Here is a 20,175-nt window from a genome sequence, read left to right on the forward strand (position 1 = left end):
TATTTACTTAGCAACAAATAATATTATCGAGCCCCTTCAATAAAGTAAATACAAACCATAATTTATATTTTATTGATCCTAAAGAGATAAATAGTTTGTTCATTCTCATGGAACACCACCAATAAGATATCCATGTTTCATATCATTATTTATTTTACATATTGTATAGTATTATAAATGTAATTCATTAATTACAAATTTCTTACGTCCTAATTTTAAGGCATATTTTTCGGTGATTTGTAAACTAATGAATAACAAAATTGACTATCTTCAATGACAGAGTGTTTATAACAGTAGGAATTATATACATATTTATCTCTCTCTCTCACTTATTTTTTTCCAAGGGAAGTGTAAAAACAAATATTCGACATTTTCATTATACTTATGTTTATATACTAAGAAAATATTATGTGCACTAAATTATATTATTGCGCTTATTTTGTTGGTTTAAATTACAATAGCACCTGCAACTAGTGCGTTTCTGAACTAAGTACTTAATTACTTCTATGTCTTCATTATTTTTTTTTTCTCTTTCGTTTTTAGTAATCAACAAGAACAGACATCCAAAGAGTAATTTGTTTTCTTGTATGTAAGGCAAGACACTTTCAATTTTGAAGAAAAAGAGAAACCGTCGCGTTTCTTAAAAATATATCCTTTGAAAATTGTTTTCCTACTTAATCCACCTGAAAATGTGCGCGTGGATTGTGTAACATCATCACAGTGCCAGTGGTATATACAGAACATTCATTCTAACATCACAGTGTTTCATAATTATATAGTCATTACTATGTATCGAGACACGCCTAATCTACGATAATTAATTATACAGTTAAGCTCTTCTCCTTGACGAGATAGTCAACACGGAAACACAACAAATGCACTATAATTTTTCGACCGGTGCGGCTTTCTCCATAGCGTGTTGTCGTTTCCTGATGAACGGTACGATACCCCACAAAGCGGCGCCTATCACTAAAATGATTCCCAGTATACTAAAGATAGGACCATAGCTCCCGATTTGTTCGAAGACGAGACCGCAAATGGGTGGACCGACTAGCTGTATAATTCCGTTCACGAACAAAGAGATACCGTACGAGGAGGTAAGTTTTTCTGTTCCTAGCATGTCGGCCATAATGACCGCGGTGATACCGACGTAAATACCGGACGCTAGACCGAATACACCGCAGTAAACGGAGAGCATCGTGTACTCTGTCGTGATCGGCAGTATGGCTAACGAGATTCCAGAGATGAGCAGCCCTCCAACAAAGTACCAGTGCTTCGGCATCATCGAGACATCGGAGAGAGCTGAGCCGCCGATACGCCCTATCAAGTCTAAGACCGAAACGGTCGAAAGGAGAAGGGAAGACATGTTCTTGTCGAAGCCCAACGAGATCGCATAAGCTGGCAGTAGTATGACGAAGTTCGTGTAGCTGACCGCGTTCGTCGAGTTTGAGATCAGGATCACTAGATAGATGGGGTCTTTCAGCAGACTGAAGTCGAAGAACTTGTTCTGCTGTTTCTCCTCGTCCTTCTTCGCCTCGTCGACGGGCTTTCTCGTGAACGTGCTCGAGATCGCGTTCAATGTCAACGTGGACGCCCTTTCTGGGTGTAAGGCGGAAAGAGTGCTTCCGTGATACGGTGTGCTAACGTAATTGAACGAGGACGTGCTTGGCGACTGGAACGGCGATTTGCGTCTTGATAACTTGTTATGGTCGCCGCCGCGTTCCGGGACCGCGTGCAATGCCGGCGTGCTGTGCATCTGGCCCGTTATCTCACGGCCCGTCGGCATACTGATTTTTCTCGTCCTCCCTTGGACAGGCGTGTTTTTGTAATATTCTAATGCGACGCTGGATGCGCTCTTTGGTACTATCGGCGCAGCCTTCTCGTTCGAATTCGGGAAAGAAATCACGAGACTCGATTTCTTCTCGTCTTCGGGACTAGTTACGGTTACGGTGGCGGCTTCCAAGTCATGGTCGTTCGACTTGTTCGACGACGAAGCTGGCACCATGTGCTTTTCCACTGGTTCGTACAAAAGAGCACTCGCCCATACATTCAAAGTGACAGCACCCATTATTAATACTGCACCTCTGTAAAAAAGTAAAATAAACTTTAGCGTTTCCCTCGTTCCGTCTACTATTACGATTTACTATAGCTTACAATGTCGCCAACAGGACATTCCATGGCTGTCGAAAATAAAAGAATTTCAAATGAACGTTAGCGAATGGTTTATGTGCATGTATATGTGGCTTCGTACTAAATTACGAAAAAATAAAAAAAAAAATAAAAAATACAAAAGTATAAATGAATGTCTGATTCAGTTATTAATCATGACGATTCTTGAAAATGTCGATGTTGCATTCGAGTTCACAATTAATGGATGACTGAGAATATGAAAAAGTACAAAAATGAATTGGAGCAGGAAGAATTTCGAAATATCTGACGGTCACTTTATAAGGATTCGAATGTTATGACTATGTAAATGTAAAGAATTCGAAAAAGATAATAATTATGCAAGCGTTTAGAGAAACGCTTTATTGTTCATGTTCCCATCGTATGTTTTAATTACATAATTAGGACATATTTTCAAGTATCATTTGTTATCGTTTATAAGTTATGAAAAAATATAAATATCAATACCATAAGTTACAGATACTCCTTAGTTAAGAGTGCCAATAATACAGTCTCTAGTAATTTACACAATACACGAGGATTGTCTCATTTACAAATTTCAATGTGTATAATAAAATGCACTTATTACTGTTTTACATATTTGGCAAACTATATCACAGACAAATATCACTAATGAAGACTCATATACCGAGGTATATGAGAGTTCCTTTTAATATAATACTCTTATAGAACAGGTGTTTCATAGTCTGTGCCATAGTCATCTTCCACCTAGGGCCCAGACTATGACATACCCGACTTTGTGTGGCAATCTGAAACCGTTCACACGGATTAAACGCGGCGAACAAAGAGCATTCCAACAAACAAAATCAACAAAAATCGGCGTGAAGCAAACGTGCTCGTAATTCCTTGAAAACGGTAACGCACCCGTGGGCGTCGCTCTAAAAAACATTCAAGAGGATAAAGAATAATATCAAAGCCGAGAACGCGCATCCCCTCGCGTTTCAAAATAGACTGGGATGGAAGTGTGATATTTTTAGCGTGTTTCAGATCGCGTACAATATTCTTTGCGGTATGAGAAGTTCATCTTCTTCGAAATTGCATATTGTCCCTGTCTTCTTCCGTGGACACACATTCTTCTGCAACAAAAGAAAAACAAAATGGACGCTTAGACGGAGCAGACTCTTCTTACGTATCTAGATCTTGTGGCATTCAAGTAAGAGAGAGAAAGAGAAAGAGAGAAGAAAGAGACTACACGTGCGTGTATATATTGCACATATATCTATAAATATATACAGAAATAAAGAATGATTTACGTTCGATTTCGTGACGCGTGTAACACGCGTTCCATAATTTCAGTTAGAATAGTTCGTTATAGTAAACTCTCTTGCCGAGAAGCTGTTCGGCAAACAGCGCGGGATCCTGTCGCTGAAAAGGAAACTTGAAATAAGAATATAAAAAGAAAAAAAAAAATCATGACGAAACCAAATGCAAAGTCGATTAAGATTCACGTCGATTTCATTGTTACACTCGTTACTGCTCGTTCGATCGGAACGCTACTTGTAATCAGTGTTGCCAGATGAGGGGAGGGAGCACGAATCGAGGGGAAAAAGTTACCCTCTCTCTGTCGGCACTGGAATATGCACGACAGAGACGAATAGCAGGCCGCGGTAAAGAGGGAAATTAGAGTGGGGGAACAAGTCTTGATCTGGCGACATTGTTCGTCACCGCTTTCTGCTGGAATGAGCAAGGGGGAGGGGGAGAGAGAAGAGAGCCACGGTTCTATAACCAAGCGTAAATAACTTTTACCGGCGAGGAGATTGATTTCAGTCGGCTCAGTTTTGTCGTGAAGTATTTAGAACGAACGATTCCAAGTTATCGCGCGAGATTTTTTAATTCCGTTTTTTCCTTCCCGCGCGATGACACGTTAACTCTAGACACGTGAGCATCACGCGTTCACGGCTGAATGCGCGCCCGATACACGCACATAAGTCTGCACTTTCGACAATGTCAAGACGCACGTTTCCGTAGGTTCCACGAACGTGATCGTTACGTACGGAAACGTTCAAGAGAGTCAGTATCGTGAATGTAAATGAGGTTCCCGCTTTACTCCCGGTGGCTGCGATATTCAAACATGAACACAGTTGAAAGTCATTATTGAACTGCTGATCTTTATGTTAATCTCTGTCGGCCTGCTCAATATTTATGAAAAGACTCGAATATTCTTCATATGAAAAGTAAGACAAGAATATTGAATTTTATTCTTTACCGGTATTACTGCACTTTAAAAATTGCATAAAGATGCGTAGTCTGGTAACAAGCGTAATCAATTTGAAAAAATGAGCTAAAGACAGAATCAAGATTGTAATTTAGCTATAAACTTTCACGGATTGTTAGCAGTCATGTAGGGTGAGGGACCGAATTACTGTGGGGTTACCAATTACTGTGCCAATATTAATTATACTTATTTTTAAAGCATAATAAAGATTAAAAAAGAGATATAACATATATGTATATGTATGTTAGCAGATTTTAATGGAAAGACCTCTGTTTTTTATTACCCATTATGCTTTAAAAATAAGTATAATTAATATGAGTAGTAAGTAATTGGTACCCAATAAGTGAGTCCCTTGCCCTACCTTCCCAGTAATGCTGTTCGTGTTATGCAGGAGGTCTGCATATGTGGTCATGTTTACTTTCAAAGTCTAGCTACACAAACATTTCTGCTCCCCGCTCTAAGCACACACAGGACGCTCGTGTGTGTGTGATTGCTCCCCTCCCCTCTCCCCAACTCATTCAAACGATTCTCCCTAAGTTTTAGTGTGTTATAAAAAGGCAAGGAAGTATGCCTTCAACGTGTACGATTATATTTCAAGTAACAATGTACTCGCTTCCACTCTAGATAGCAGTGTATCGTATTCTAACGTTTATCTGGACGCCTAAAACACAACAAAATAAAAAGTTGCAACGGTTTTACGCATGGAATACCTGGCGAAGCGAGCTATTATATTTGAACTGTGCCTAACCGACCGCCCGGCCAACTCATCTTATCATGATGCAGGAAGGGCATCGCGCGCTACAATGGGAAGCATGATTTGCGTCCTAAACACATTTGCGTCCCCCCGCGGACACATTTAATTCGAAACGACGTTAGATCACACAACTCAAAATGTAATTCTTGTTATTTCTTCCCCTCCGCCCTTTTTTTGGTAAAAGTATCGGCACATTCTTTTACTAATTAACAGAGTAACACATGAATCTATGATAATCGCATGATATAATGTTCCTTACCTAAACACACGTAGCGGCTCGTTATTTATGGCATCAACGTATCAGTCGCAGACTTCCGGTTAGTTTAAAAATTTCTCTGCTATCACTTTGACTGCCATGACGCCCACGGACGGGCGTATCCGAGGCTAAAAAATGCATTTATAGATGGAAGCATTGAATAAGAACAGCATTATCTCTCTTATTCAATAAGGTTAAAAGAGCACAGCGATACGTCTCGAGCCTCATACTGTTTCCATTTCAGTTTGTAGATGGTTTCGCGCGTGGCAGTCAACGTGTTATAATAGCAGAGCGTGTAATTTGGTTGCGGGCCTAGATAGCTTCCTCTACGTTCCTTCACACATCTGTATACATTACCGTGGAGAATGTCGAACGATTAAACGTTCGTTATCTTTAGTAACAACGCGTTTGATGGAGACGCCGTAAAACAGCTAATTGAAGCTGTAAATTTTACAGGGATGTACAATAGCGTTGTGTACACAGATGCACGCGCTTCGTTTATCCGAGCGTCTCATGAAGGGAAGAACAAGTGCATGCATATCAGTCATCTTCACATTCATTTTCTTTTTTTATTAAATTGTAGTAATGATGTATATTAGTACTCACCGAAAAAAACGATCTTCACAAAATATTACGACAGTAACACTATATTTACAGATCCTCACGGGAACGTGAAAACGCACGTAAAAGAATACACAAATGTCCTGTATTTTTTGTAACGTGGTTCCAGCGTCACAAGTTTACAAAAAATTGGACGTTCAAGTTCACAGATCACATGTACAATTAAATTTTGTCAAAACTGATATCGGAAAAACTAATGCATGAAAATGTATCTTTGATTTTGTTTCATTTAAAAGAATCAAAAAAAAAAAGACTTGGATGTATGAACACAAACACATAGAAATGAATATTAATACACGAGATGTTGCATTAATTCGGATAAATGAGTGGTGTTGCTACAGAAACAATTTACAAAGAACGAAGTTCCCTGGCAGTAATGTTTTCTCAACTGATCATGAATACAACGTTTATGAGGAAAATAAAGTCATACCTGCTAAATCATAAGTACAACAGAAACACATACCTGTATCCATATTCTCGTAGAAGAACTCCAAGGATCGGTGGAAGAAATATAGAACCTAATGCGCTACCAGATATGCAGAGACCATTCGCAAGTCCACGTAACCGTACAAAATAAGAAGTTACGATGTATACAGTCGGAGGGAAGGCCAGTCCTGCTCCTGTTCCCACAAAGACTCCATAACTAAAGGTAAAACAATAAACGACATTACATCTTTCCACCTCGATATTTTACATACTGAATACTATACAGTCTAATAACTGAAACATTTGTTTTTTTTTTTTGTACATAATTACCTAACGCATAAAAAGGCCACAGAGTTAGCAAAGTAGCTTAGCATCATTCCTGCAGCTGCAAACGTTCCTCCAATAAGTGTTACCGTTCGATAAGAGTATTTCACCGATAGCACACTGGAGAGTGGACCTGTAACAAGAATTATGTGCATTTACTTTCACGTACACAATCGAAGCATATTCCACAATAGTTTAGAGAGAACTAATTACCAAGCGAACTGTAGAGAAAATAGCACAGAGCTGGTATCCAAGCAGCTGCAGCAGGAGACGCATCGAAAACTTCCAGAAATTCAACGAACAAGACGCCAAACGATTTCACTGTTCCCGGGATCAGTAGATTCACCATGACAGATGCCAAAAGTACAAGCCATCCCCATCCTCCGTCTGGCGGGACTAAATCTTCCTCAGTCGTCTTGTGTTTAACTAAAATACAAAGTAATTCTTATTCTTTCCTCAATAAAACAGTGAGTCACGCCGTACACTATTTTTAACTCGGTTCGCAGTACAATGCGTAAAGCATGTATCAAAATATTTGTCGAATTTAAAAATATCCAAAAAATAGAATCTCCCAGTTAATTTAGAAAAAAGAAATTTGGGAATGCACGATTGGACTTACTTTGTTTGTTGGTCCCATTGACGTCGCTCTTCGTCTCTTTCTCCGTGTGTTGCGACACGAGCGTGTACTCTCCCTTTTTCCCTTTGCTCGCGCCGAATTTGATGTTGATCCCATTGTCTTGATCTTGGACTCGTTGCATTGTCATCGACCTTTTCTTTCCCGTTCAGAATGACGCGCGCGCGCTTTCACACATGTATACGCATGTGCGTGTGTATTCGTACAAAGAAAAAGCGAAACCAATCGCCGTCGCCGTTGCTGCTGTCTGCTACGAGAAGGAAAATCTAACGCGCGATCACCGTGCACGAAACCGCCACGAGAAAACGGAACGGGGGGGACACGAATCGAACGAGAGAACCGAGGAGGAAAGAAAAACAAAGGGTTCAGAACGGGAGGAGAAAAACCGAGGAGACACGAACGGGTGAAATGCGCACTGGATTAAAACACGGAATACAACAGCGACAACCTACGGGAGCTGGTGCACCAGTATCATCAATGTTCACAAACTGCAGGATCGGCTGTCGTGTCCTCCTCCCCGATTGCCTCGGACTTCATCAATTTCAGTCTGATGCTGATCGGACGGTGGCTGGTCGGGTCTTTTCTCAGAAGATAAAGCGAGCCTCGTCGTGGTCCGGTCATAGACCTTTCACGCTTTAACGATTTCCTTCGAAACTGAGGAAGAAAATGTTTGCGATGCAACTGACCCGACGCCACGACCAACGGTCCGCAATGCGTCGACGATGGTGCGAGCTGTTCGACGACTGGGCCAACAACACTTCCGCCCGTGGCTCTTGATCCCGGTACTCTGTCAAATTGCATAGAGCACGTAAACAATCGCATGTAGCCGACGACGGGGATATTCGTATTCTTTCACGGAGGGGGCACGATGGCCGCGCTCTATATCATCCCGTGTGTCGAGGCAAACCGTATCACACCACTAGGCCACGGACGCACACGCGCAACCAAAACGGAGCTCCTCTACCGCGGAACGGCCGATCAGCTGTGTATCACGCAGGGCCGTTTGCCACTACTTCATCCTATCCTGTCCCCCACCATCGTAACCCCCGTGCTTATGCTTACTCCCGTTTCACTCTTCCCTCCGGCCGTTCCGCGAGTCTCCCACCCCGTTTCTCAAACACGCTCCGTATCGGCACGGGACGAAAAGTCGAACTTCGCTTTTACGAACTTCATTTATATGAACCTGTCGGAAGACAAGTTGGTTCGCATGATCAGGTAGTTCATACAATACGAGCACACCTGCCTCCCACCACTGACGATTTTAGGTGTTCGCGTTCGTATAAAAGGACTTCGCTCAGCTGGAGTTCGGTTAACCAGGCATTGCTAAAATTTGGTCCATATCACTTTGACTGCCGAACTAGAAACCTCAAAAATTCTATAAAATCGAAGTAAGTTATTTAATGAAATAAAAATTGAAAATAATTAAAGGTATGTTATCGAGTAGTACTTCAACTTTCTTGCATTTTATAGATCCTAATCAAATTTGGTGCAATAAATATATCAACGTAAAAATTCATTTTAAAACCTTGACAAATAATTCCGTCACCCATATATGGATGACATGGCAGTCAACGTGATATAGGGTAAGGGATCCAATTGCTGTGGGAGTCCCAAATTGTGCCTATAATATAGGTACAGTAATTGGTACCCTCACAGTAACTGAGTCCCTTACCCTACATAGAGTTGCAGTCACCCTGTATAGCAATAAGGCGGTAGAAACTTCGTTTTTCACTTGATCTTTCACTTCGTGTAAAATGGAGACCGCTCCAGCAATGCTTGGTTACGTTTGAATGAAAAAAATTGAATTCAGGAAGCAGCGTAGAAATTCTCGCAAGCAGGACACCTTTTTCTTGCCAAGAACAAGAACTCGTGCACCGCTTGACAAAGAGAATCGATGCAACGAGCAGAAGCGAGATAGACGTAGTACGTCGAGCAGCGATGGCCGACACTCCGCATTTCAAAGTGACACTGCGACTAAAAAATATATACATACAACAAAGGAAATTTCATTTTTGTTATTCTCGTCTTACCTTTATAATTGTAGCACCAATGGATGACTGAGATTCTTCCGATTAAAATGAGTCCAAACACGATACGAATCGGACTATTTTTATTGACGTAGGAACAAAATTAATACGTAGATTGTTTAATATGAAATAGGTACAATTAGTCCGATTTACCTCGTGTTTGGACTCATTTTAATCGGAAGAATCTTAGCTATCCATTGGTGCTACAATTATAAAGGTGGGACGACAATTACTAAAAATGAAGTTTTCCCGTCGCGGTATTGGAGGCGAATTTTTTAGTATCCGGAGTCTTTGTATTTGTAAGTCATAGCTGGCTAAGAAGCCTTGCGTTTGTCACAATAAGAACGCGTAATCATTTTTTAGTTGCTCTTTAAATAATAAGCATACTGGTTTGTGAATGGAAAATTGTACAGAGTATACTATGTACTATAATAGTATGGAGGTACTAGGAATTATTTGAAGATGATTTCACGCTATAAACGTTTTATGATAAACCACTATTTGAAATGATATTTCACTCAGCACTAGTTCAAGTTGTATCGAATTTTTCTACATTTAGATTTCGTATCTATCGAGTGGACATTTTCGACATACCTGTTTACTACTTTGTTATCTGTATACTATGTTATGAATTCTTATGAAATTAATGTCCCTCCACCCACAGTATTAACACTGAACCTACCACGGTCAAATGACCGGTATTCTATTTCAGAATTACTAAAATTCACAATGCAAGTGAATATTTCGAAGTGTAATCTGAAATTTATTTATAGCCTCGGAGGAAACAAAAGGTCTGCATATAGTCCATGAATAACATATCGAACACAGAATGTTTGTGCGTATCGATGTATTTATACATTAATCTCTTAAGACCTCTTCATTTCATTAAGTTTTTAATCTCTTCAATCTCGATCCTGTTAGTTCGCTTATGAAGGGTTCGAACGCGCGTTGCATGGAAAAGTTTGGCAGAATGTATTCGCGGTACCAATTGCGGCGATAGTCGTCTGTGCACAATTGCTATCGAGTTACTGTTTATACCTATTAAGGCACTTAAGAATCGATGGAGGGAAGTATTGTGCGGAAACGGTAAATTGATGGCGAGATTAAAAGAAAAGTCTTGTCGAATATAGGATATTATAGGATATAGGATGTTCGAGTACTACGGAAGGTTGAAGAGGAATGAAATTATTATATTTGATAATATAGGCGAACAAGATCAATGTAAAACAGTCGACTGCATAATCTCCGGTGAATGCTTACGTAGATAAAAAACATGGATCGTTAGTGTTAGTGGCAACACGACTCATCGGAAGACATCGTACACCGGCCAGAGTAGAGGAACGCACAGTATACGACGACGGGAAACAAGGGAATGGAAAATTTTCAGCGGTCGTATGAACAGTCGGGGGCCAATGCAGGATTTTATCCTCTCGCTGAAACGCCTCTCGCACGAATTTATTATAACTTTAACGTTCGTTGGGCGCCATGCTCGTCGTCCCACTTCGGGCATAGAGAAATCGAGGCAGGAAAAAATAAGCATCCGACACGATAAGATCCTCTCTTCGGGCTCGATATTTCATGGCAATAGACTGCAGTCCTGTTCAGATATCGCCCGTGCGGGCAGAGAATTTGGTTCCCCGGGCATAAGCGACTCGGCGGGCAACGAACCACGCCTTCTTCCGATGGTTCAGCCTATGACAATATTTCTCCCACTGACGTCACATTGCCCTCAGCTATGCCCGCGGGCATCGGCGGGCGCTCGTGCGGGCAGAGAATTTGATTCCCCGGGCATAAGCGACTCGGCGGGCAACGAACCACGCCTTCTTCCGATGGGTCAGCCTATGACAATATTTCTCCCACTGACGTCACATTGCCCTCAGCTATGCCCGCGGGCATCGGCGGGCGCCCGTGCGGGCAGAGAATTTGATTCCCCGGGCATAAGCGACTCGGCGGGCAACGCACCACGCCTTCTTCCGATGGTTTTGCCTATGACAATATTTCTCCCACTGACGTCACATTGCCCTCAGCTATGCCCGCGGGCATCGGCGGGCGCCCGTGCGGGCAGAGAATTTGGTTCCCCGGGTATAAACGACTCGGCGGATAACGAACCACGCCTTCTTCCGATGGTTCAGCCTATGACAATATTTCTCCGACTGACGTCACATTGCTCGCGGGCATCGGCGAGCGCCCTTGCCCGCCGCAAGGCTTGCTGAACGGGACTGCAATAAAGTAAAACGTGCCTTTTCTCGCCGGCAGAAACCCGCGCGACGTCTTATCGCGACAAGGTAAATTCCAAACGACTCATCGGCGAGTTTACCCACTCCTTGAAGCCGTTATTATCTGATGATCCCTTTCGGGTAGCTTCGACAAACTATTCAGCTGAGTCACCGAGTCATTTGCGCCGCGGGTCGCCTTTCGTCAATAACGCAAACAAATGCTCATTCGTTAGCTGGGCCAGTAATGATCGCTATCCAAGATAGATACACAGACAAATAACAGTATCTTTCAATTCTCTAAATATTTTTACTGCATAAAAAATCACTGTACCATAATTTGGAAGCAATCTTCATTTGCTTGTACTCAAATAAATCACTAAAAATGTTAATGGAAGCGCAAGGCTTCCCATATGAATAGAGAAAAACAACTAGAAATTGGCCGAAGATGAATACGAATAACGAGTGCATGCGTTCCTGATTCACGGGATTTATTATTTCTATGTATTACTTCCGTGTTTCATGCTATGTGGCAGAAGGCAGTGTTGAATGAACGGTGCAGTCGTAAGACGGTTAGCCTGTTTCACGAGGCGAACGATTATCAACGGAGATCCGAGTAAACAATTTCCATGGAATTAATGTTTAGTTACGTAGCTATGCCGAGTGTCTATCGTTTCAGCGGTATCGCGGATTGCTGGCAACGTGTGTTTGTCAGTGAAACCATTGTGCCTGCATTTGACGATGACTGTTCAGGGAATTAGAACGGAATACTTGTAGCGGTGCGTGTACAACACGTGTTCCACCTCTTCCCCGATGTTTGACCGCTATCGAAAATTTATTCAAAATAATCGCACGCCGGTTAACGTTTCCGAGTATGTAATCGTCTCTCGCGGTTTTATCATGGAATCGTACGTCACTTTAATTGTTCCGAGATAAAAATCGCAAACGTCGCTCGACGTTCAGAAAATCCCAGCAACTCGAGCCGGATGATCCAGTTTTTCTTTATTTTTTCGAGTGGCTGCGAGCGAAGCCGTTATCATTTTTATTATATGGAACGAACGCGTAGCGCTAAAACAACATATATTGATATGTGTGTACCTACAGTCGGGGGCAAAATTGGACCCAACAACTAGAGGTTCTTCTTGAGATATTAGAAGGGTTAGTTTGCTAGGTAATGTGAAAAAAAAAATGTTTGAAATTGCTCGGAATTTGGAAGCAAAAAGTCACGATTTTTAACTTTTTCATCTGACACACAAAACAGTTGTCTGCAACTTGCTCAGACCTGGAAAAGGCGTATTTTAAATTTTTATTATAGGCACAGATAAAAAAGTTAAAAATGACCTTTACGTGACCTTTACTGTTTTCTTCGCAATTTCAATCAACGGTAATGTTTGATTAATTTTTTTCATACATTACCTAGTAAACTAATTCTTCTAACATTAAAAAAAAACTCATGTCCAATTTGAAGAAAGTTACTAGTTTCCAAAGAGCACTTAATTTTGCCCCCGACTGTATGTATATCCGTTCTGGTTGTAACGGATATCTACACTGAATCTATAGAGCCGCGATAAGGCGCGGCGCTGAAGTATTCCCAATACTCGAAAAGATATTATCCTCTCCTTATATAATTATATTATGCAATTTGCGGGTATATTTGCACGATTGAACAAGACGAAAATAAATCCCTGATCGAGGATCCGCGCGCGCCCGAGGACCCAGAAATCCGTGCGATTCGTTCACCGAAAATATTCGATCCCGGGAAAAAGATGCTATATGACTAATACGAGGTCTATCTGTCACTGATAAGCCCCCTGGTTTCGAGCGACACGACGAAGGATACGGCAGCGCAACCAGCATGAAAACTTGCGGCCAATGTAAATTACGAATTAACGAGCTAATTGTTCCTCTTCGTAAATTAACTTGAAACGCGCAATTGACAGCAGTAACTGCACATGACTCAGTTTATACTCGTTCTTATTAAGCATCAATTGGTGTTGTGATGACAGTTATAAGAAGGATACCCGAGTCACCGATCCGGCTCACTCGAGAGGCCACGCGCGCATCATCAGTCTCGTAACACTTCTCGCTGATCGAACACCGGGTCAACACAGATATAATTCACCGTTTTCATGTATTTGCGAATTCATGCCACAAACAAACGAACGAATAATTATTATCATTCAGCAACCTTGTCGTAATTATTCTAAACAATCCAAATTAGCACTTTACCTGCCGGAAGTCTATTTTAGCTTTACCTCTAATCTAGCTTTGTTACTGAGCTGCAGCTAAAAAAAGTCTTTACTCCAAGAGAAACTATTAGATGAGATTACTTGTTAATTTTTACGAATTATTTTAGAATTTTTAACATTCTCCTGTTCAATTTCGAATTTCGTATAATTTACGAGAAGATCCGGAAATATGGAAGGGCCAACCTAACCCTACTTTCGACGATTACGTCGCGAAAGAAAACACGAAAGATTTCCGTATCTGATAATAATTGCATGATTTGAAGTCTTATTCTTGGAAATTCGAAAATACATCCGCAGCGTGGGATTCTAGAACGCGAGTAAATATTTGATCGGCTATTGCAGCTATGAGGAAATTGCAACGCCTTTCTGCCGTTGCAATTTTTATTGTATATTGATTACAGAGCTCGCGACGAGAGAGAAAGAGTGCTATTATATTCCTGGAATGTTAAATGAGTCGAGAGACTGCACTGAATCATTCGGCGGAAGTCGATCTGCTTTTATTTCATTCTTTATAGACTAACTAGTGTTTCATGTAATCTTTAGTTTCACTGATAATTTTTATGAGGAAGATCATTATTGATAAGAACGATCCCCCTTCTCCGCACGCTGTCGCTGCGACGATACGTCATAGCTGATGGCGTAATGAGTACGCAAGAAAACAAGACGGTCAAATAGAAATGTTTTTGTCAACAAGTTAAGTTGTCACGGCAATTCCCCGTTTATAGCGTGTCTGCGCGTGAACAATTGCCTTTTTCTGCTACCGTGCCATACTTAAACGCACGGATTTTGTGATGATAAAGCCGCGGTACGTTTAAACGGACACGTGAACGTTTTTATTACGTTTGACAATACCACCAGAAACATGCAGTTAACGTTACTAGCATAGTGAATACAGTTAATAGATAAATCAACCTTATGCGTTAAGTAGTTTTTAATTAAATATATTTATTTGATCTCATAAAAGAAAATATAGCACAACTAGATGTGTCTAAGTGGAACTTTAAATATATCCATTGAGACACATTACATCTCTAGTACAGATCACAGATCATAATTTACGAAGATACTAATATTTGTTATTTCATACATAGTAGCCACTATTACAAGAGAACTACAGTAGCCACCAATAGTATGTTAAGTAAGACTAACAAGTTTATAGATTTGAATACACCAGATTCAAGTTTCTTTTGGAGTGCTATCATTGCTTTCATTGTGCTCTGACTTTGTCTGCTGCTTTATACGATAATCTGACAATGCAGCCTTAATTGCATCTTCTGCAAGCACTATAATGTATAAAAGAAAGAAGTTAATTTTAACTCTACGTTTCATTAATTTTTAAATTCTTGAGTAATATGTATTGTTTCATCAATACAATTCCAAAAAGATTATTTAAAAATTATTCCTTCATAATGGGTAATAAACAATTGACAAAAAAATTATTTTAAATAGCTTTCAATTTTTCAGAAACAAATATTGTTTGGTACTTACTCGAACAGTGTAGCTTGACAGGTGGTAGACATAATTCTTTAGCAATGTCAGTATTTTTCAATTTCAGAGCTTCGTCAACCTGTAATACAAATAAAACAAATCTTTTTTATTCTTTGCTAACAAAATTTATAGAGACATGATAATACTTACTGTCTTTCCCTTGACCCATTCTGTAGCCAGGGAACTTGAAGCAATAGCAGAACCACAACCAAAAGTTTTAAATTTGGCGTCCACGATCTTTCCGTCTTTGTCAACTTTAATCTGAAGTTTCATTACATCTCCACAGGCTGGAGCACCTACTAATCCCGTGCCAACATGCGAATCATTTTTGTCTAAGGAACCCACATTCCTAGGATTTTCATAATGATCCAATACCTGTAATATTATATTTAAAGGTTGTAAAAAAAAGAGGCGCAAAGATATTTTATAAATGAAAGATAAAATACGAATTAAAGGGTGACGAAATTAAAAAAAAAAGTATAAATCTTTTAAAATACAAAATAAAAAATAATAGGCAATACAAAAATAATGCGGAAAACCTCAATCTAACCTAACATTCGTACTAAATAATCTCGAAACGTATTACAGTATTTTTAGAACATTTGTATCTAAAATTAGATCGATATGACAGAGTACGTATGAAGGTCACATTTCGTATATGCATATATTGCAATAATTGTCGTAATTGCATGCTATTGATTGCAAAGAATAATGCAAGAGATACGTCATGACAGGTTATGGACGATACCGCAAACTGAGCCGAAAAAAACTTACGTTTGGATGATAATAAACAGCTGGCACACTTCGAGATATTAATTTCGAAGTTTTGTTAAGCGTAGGCAACGTACGCAACACAGACATTGTATTTATGTGTCCACAGACATCGATTAACTGGAATGGAAAGACTACTTCGTTACTTTGCGCAATGTGTATTCACTAACACACAGCATTCACTTCGCCCTGAAGTAATCAGCTGTCTGTGTTGGTACACATGCGATTGGTAACCCTGTTTGCATACAAAAATATAATCTTCAATCTGAAATTTTCAAACGATCGACGCGTTTGAATATCAATTATGCGTTCACAAGATGTAATTATCGACAATAAGATATAACACAGTGACAGTCATTTCGCATAGATTTGTCTACAGATTATTTGAATTCATAGAAAATAGCTGAATTAACCTATGTCAAATAAAATGTCGAAGCTATCTTATGAAATGACGTCGCGAATTACTTGAACACTATCGCAAACAAGATATAACACGTTTTAAATGGAAAACCGGCCACGGGACCGTAATCTATTATGCAATACAAATGTGTCCGGTTCGTTGTTCAAATAAACAAGAGACTCGTCGAAAGGGATGAAATGTTATCAAAATGAGATTACGTAACAGTGATTACATCGTAAGAACAATTTGTAAAACGCTATCGTTTCGCAATCATGCCGATGGGCGTTCGGTAATCATCGCACGAAATGTTTAAATTGCACAACACGTCCAGCAGTGAGAAACCTTGATTTACTTTTCCTACAACGATCTATATAATCACTTTAACAATTGTCTCGCACAAAAAAATCTAACCAACAATCTCTTTTGCTTCGAATTGACCCTATATGTCCTGAATTCTTACTTTTTGACCACTGCCATCATTCGCGATATTTTGCACTTTATAGCGGCCACTTGAAGTTATTAACTATTTATATTAAGTCTCATAAAAAGATCACTACTGTCGATCTCAAAGAATATATGAAATCTGTACCGGTCGAGAATTCGGGATTGGGACAAGTTCTCGAAAATTTCGGGATTCTCGAATATGTCGGGACTACCGAGATACTATTTTCGGGACTATTTTCAGTATTGTTCTCGGAAAACCGATTCTCGCACACTTCCATAGAAAATTGCCAAAAAGCATTCGCGTTACCAACTAAAAGCAATACTGCACACGCAAATGTGTTAACATCATTTGGTGCTTACAATCTACAGAGTCGGGCTATCGCAAGAGACGACAGGCTTACTGTATTCAACGGACTTCCGTCCAAGGCAGGAAACGGGTGCGAAAGCATAAACCGAACGAGTTCAAAGTTAGCACTGGTTGGACGCAGGAATGGGTATCCCCGGACCAACTTCAGCGTAACACTTGTGTTGACGTTCGGGACGTGGTGCGGGGTCCATTTTTCTCACCGAGATTGTTACGGACACAACCGCGCATCGACAGGTCGAACCCCGATCCGAATGAAAACATTAATTACGCTAGACGAGGCATTCCGGACGCGTGGCGCGAGTACTTAGCCTCCAGAGGACACTGTGCTGCAACGGAGGCACGTGTTCTGCAAAAGAATTTGATATCTTCTTACGTCAGATGTCTCGCCACTGACCGACTCTGGAACGATCTCGGTTTGCCCTTCGTACAAGGTATTCCGGATCCATGGAAAAGTTGGTCTAGCCGGTTGAGAGCGGTAAAACGGCCGCGGCGGCGACACTCTTTCAGGAAAAACACCATCGCGCAAATTGTCAATAATTACGACGCAGACGACGAAGCAGAAACAGAATACTCTGTCGCTAGGCATACGAAGTGCACGAAACAATATAGCGGCGAAATGAAAGATCTACCCTGCACGGTACAACATGAATCAAATTTGCTGCCGATGGATGAGGAGACAGTTCAAACGGATCGCACTTTGAAGTGCGTTAGGAAAGGTAAGCAGAATAAAATTGATCACAATTCGAAATCACCGATAATTTCGAGGAAGAACAGTAACACTACAGCGGCGAGGGGGAAGAAAATTTCGAAAGAATTCGATAGAAATAGACCGGTGACTTTGGAAAGGGGATCGTTGGTGTCTGACGAAAAGAAGCCGCTAAAAAAGGTGTTAAGTCCCTCGTATATGAAAATGACCGCTAAGAAAAGAGTTCAAACCGATCTAACAGAGAAAGGAAACGATGGCGTGCGCACGGTGCAGCCTCGAGTGCTGCAAAACTTCGTATGTTGCCGCTGCAAGTTGCAGGATCATATCGGTCCAAATGTTCAACATTTTTCCAACTACGCGAGTCTGCTAAACGAGGCAGACGTCTCGCAGCGCGTGCTCTGCAAGAATTGCGAAGATTCTTATCGCGGGAATAATTCACGGCGAGGAGATCTCACGACGGACATCGTAAACGCTTGCGAGCCGATCCCAAAGAGTTGTCCCGGAAGGCGGAAGATCACCGAATGCGGGAAAATTTACAAACGAACGAAACTGAAGTTTCACGGTTGCGTTCGGAAAACGAAGCAGCAGTTCGAACATTTCAGTTGTCCGAGGCGAATGGAGGGGGCGAACCTAATCGACGATCGAGATCTGAAGCTGGTGTGCTGTCGCTGCGATTGTCCTTATCTGAGAATCGCGTCGCCCGATCCGATCGAACGGAAAACAGGCGGCAGCGACAAACCGTCCGGCAGGACGCAGAGAGATCGACATATAGGGCAGCGCGAACGCAAGCGCATTTCGAAGTCCGTTGTAACGCGGAAACACGGGAGCAATCGCAACGATTCCGAGAATCGTTGTAAAACGCGTGCTGAAAACAAAGCGTGCGTTCCTAAGCGCAACCTTGAACGGCCGTTACATTCAACGGCTGCTAGGCGGTCCGAAGCGGCGAAGAATGTTAATAAACATCCAAAGTCGGACGATACCAGCAGTTCCTACTAGAATAGAAAACGTGTGACAACGGAGACTATTAGAAATTTTCCAAGTAAAGAAACAACTGTTTGCGCTTTTAAAGAGGTTATAGCAGTCCCGTTCGGCAAGCCTTGCGCGGGCATAGCGGGGGGCAATGTGACGTCAGCGGAAAAAATATTGTCATAGGCTGAACCTTCGAGCCTATCGCTTCGAAGTCGAGTCGCTTATGCCCGGGGAACCAAATCCTCTGCCCGCACGGGCAATAGCTGTACGGGAATGCTAAGTCACTTGCCCGTAGCTGTGCCCGCTAATAGGCATGGTGAGCAGTTCTGGGTTATAGGAAAGGAGGAATCAGAGCCCCATGATCAGTCCCACGATACGATGTAAAAAGTTATGTTTCAATTCGTTGTTTGATAACAAATTCCACCAACCAGGAAAAAAATAACGATAAAGTGGCTGGGTTTCTAGAAAAATAGATAAGGATAGAGGAGATAGGTGCGTCGATAGTTTGACCATCAATGACGAAAAAAAAATAAAAGTGCCCGAGGTAAAGAAACATCGAAATGCTTAAGATGCGATAAGATTTAAACAGATTATGTATGTGTGACGGCCAGACAAACGTGTCGATAACTCTGTAATAGCGATATTGGTGTCACGGCTCGAGAGAGTTTCGCCGTGAATACGATTACATTCGATACACGGAGTGAATAATGCGGTTCAGATAAGGAAATTGCATCGAGGAAGGAAACGCTGACACGATCGTAAACTATCAATAGGGAATTCAGAAGATTTCGTAATGAGGTGGAAATTTTATGGTAGGCGGAAGAAAATAATTGTCGAATTATCTCTGTTAACATTGATGGTGGGGGTAGTAGAAGATAGAGATGGTTTTTATCATTAGCGATGTACGCATGCAAATTTGTTTGCAATAGACCGAGTGAAATGTTTATGGAAATCTTTAACTCGATTAAAGTAAATGGTACTCAAATTATACTTATAGGTCGAGTAAAGAATTTCTGTAAGTGGATTATTTGTCCGTGAGAGATATATCGAAGATGGTAGATTATTTTTTAGATAGGGCTTGAGTGTTCCCTTGCATTCGAATGTCTCGCGTGTCATTGAATGGT

The 20,175-nt window shown here is 41.0% G+C and overlaps 3 protein-coding genes across 3 annotated transcripts; 1 reads left to right on the forward strand and 2 right to left on the reverse strand.

Annotated features, from left to right (window-relative positions):
- Positions 1-131: 131 nt before the first annotated feature.
- Positions 132-7,552, reverse strand: Hrm (solute carrier family 16 member hermes). The gene is made up of 5 exons (XM_076798154.1): positions 7,403-7,552; positions 6,997-7,209; positions 6,790-6,916; positions 6,497-6,676; positions 132-2,084 (listed from the first exon to the last, which is right to left on the reverse strand). Exons 1-5 carry the CDS (start codon positions 7,545-7,547, stop codon positions 881-883), a joined length of 1,869 nt encoding a protein of 622 aa, XP_076654269.1. The 5' UTR covers positions 7,548-7,552; the 3' UTR covers positions 132-880.
- A 7,279-nt stretch (positions 7,553-14,831) lies between these two features.
- On the reverse strand, positions 14,832-16,364 carry Iscu (Iron-sulfur cluster assembly enzyme). Its single transcript, XM_076797443.1, has 4 exons — positions 16,169-16,364; positions 15,545-15,769; positions 15,395-15,473; positions 14,832-15,189 (listed from the first exon to the last, which is right to left on the reverse strand). The coding sequence occupies exons 1-4, from the start codon at positions 16,253-16,255 to the stop codon at positions 15,083-15,085; spliced, it is 498 nt and encodes a 165-aa protein (XP_076653558.1). The 5' UTR covers positions 16,256-16,364; the 3' UTR covers positions 14,832-15,082.
- Positions 16,365-16,437: 73 nt separating this feature from the next.
- On the forward strand, positions 16,438-19,078 carry LOC143359470 (uncharacterized). Its single transcript, XM_076797409.1, has 2 exons — positions 16,438-16,898; positions 17,379-19,078. Exons 1-2 carry the CDS (start codon positions 16,871-16,873, stop codon positions 19,076-19,078), a joined length of 1,728 nt encoding a protein of 575 aa, XP_076653524.1. The 5' UTR covers positions 16,438-16,870.
- The last annotated feature ends 1,097 nt before the right edge of the window (positions 19,079-20,175 follow it).

Source organism: Halictus rubicundus, chromosome 12, assembly GCF_050948215.1.
Source record: "Halictus rubicundus isolate RS-2024b chromosome 12, iyHalRubi1_principal, whole genome shotgun sequence".
NCBI classification, from domain to species: Eukaryota; Metazoa; Arthropoda; class Insecta; order Hymenoptera; family Halictidae; genus Halictus; species Halictus rubicundus.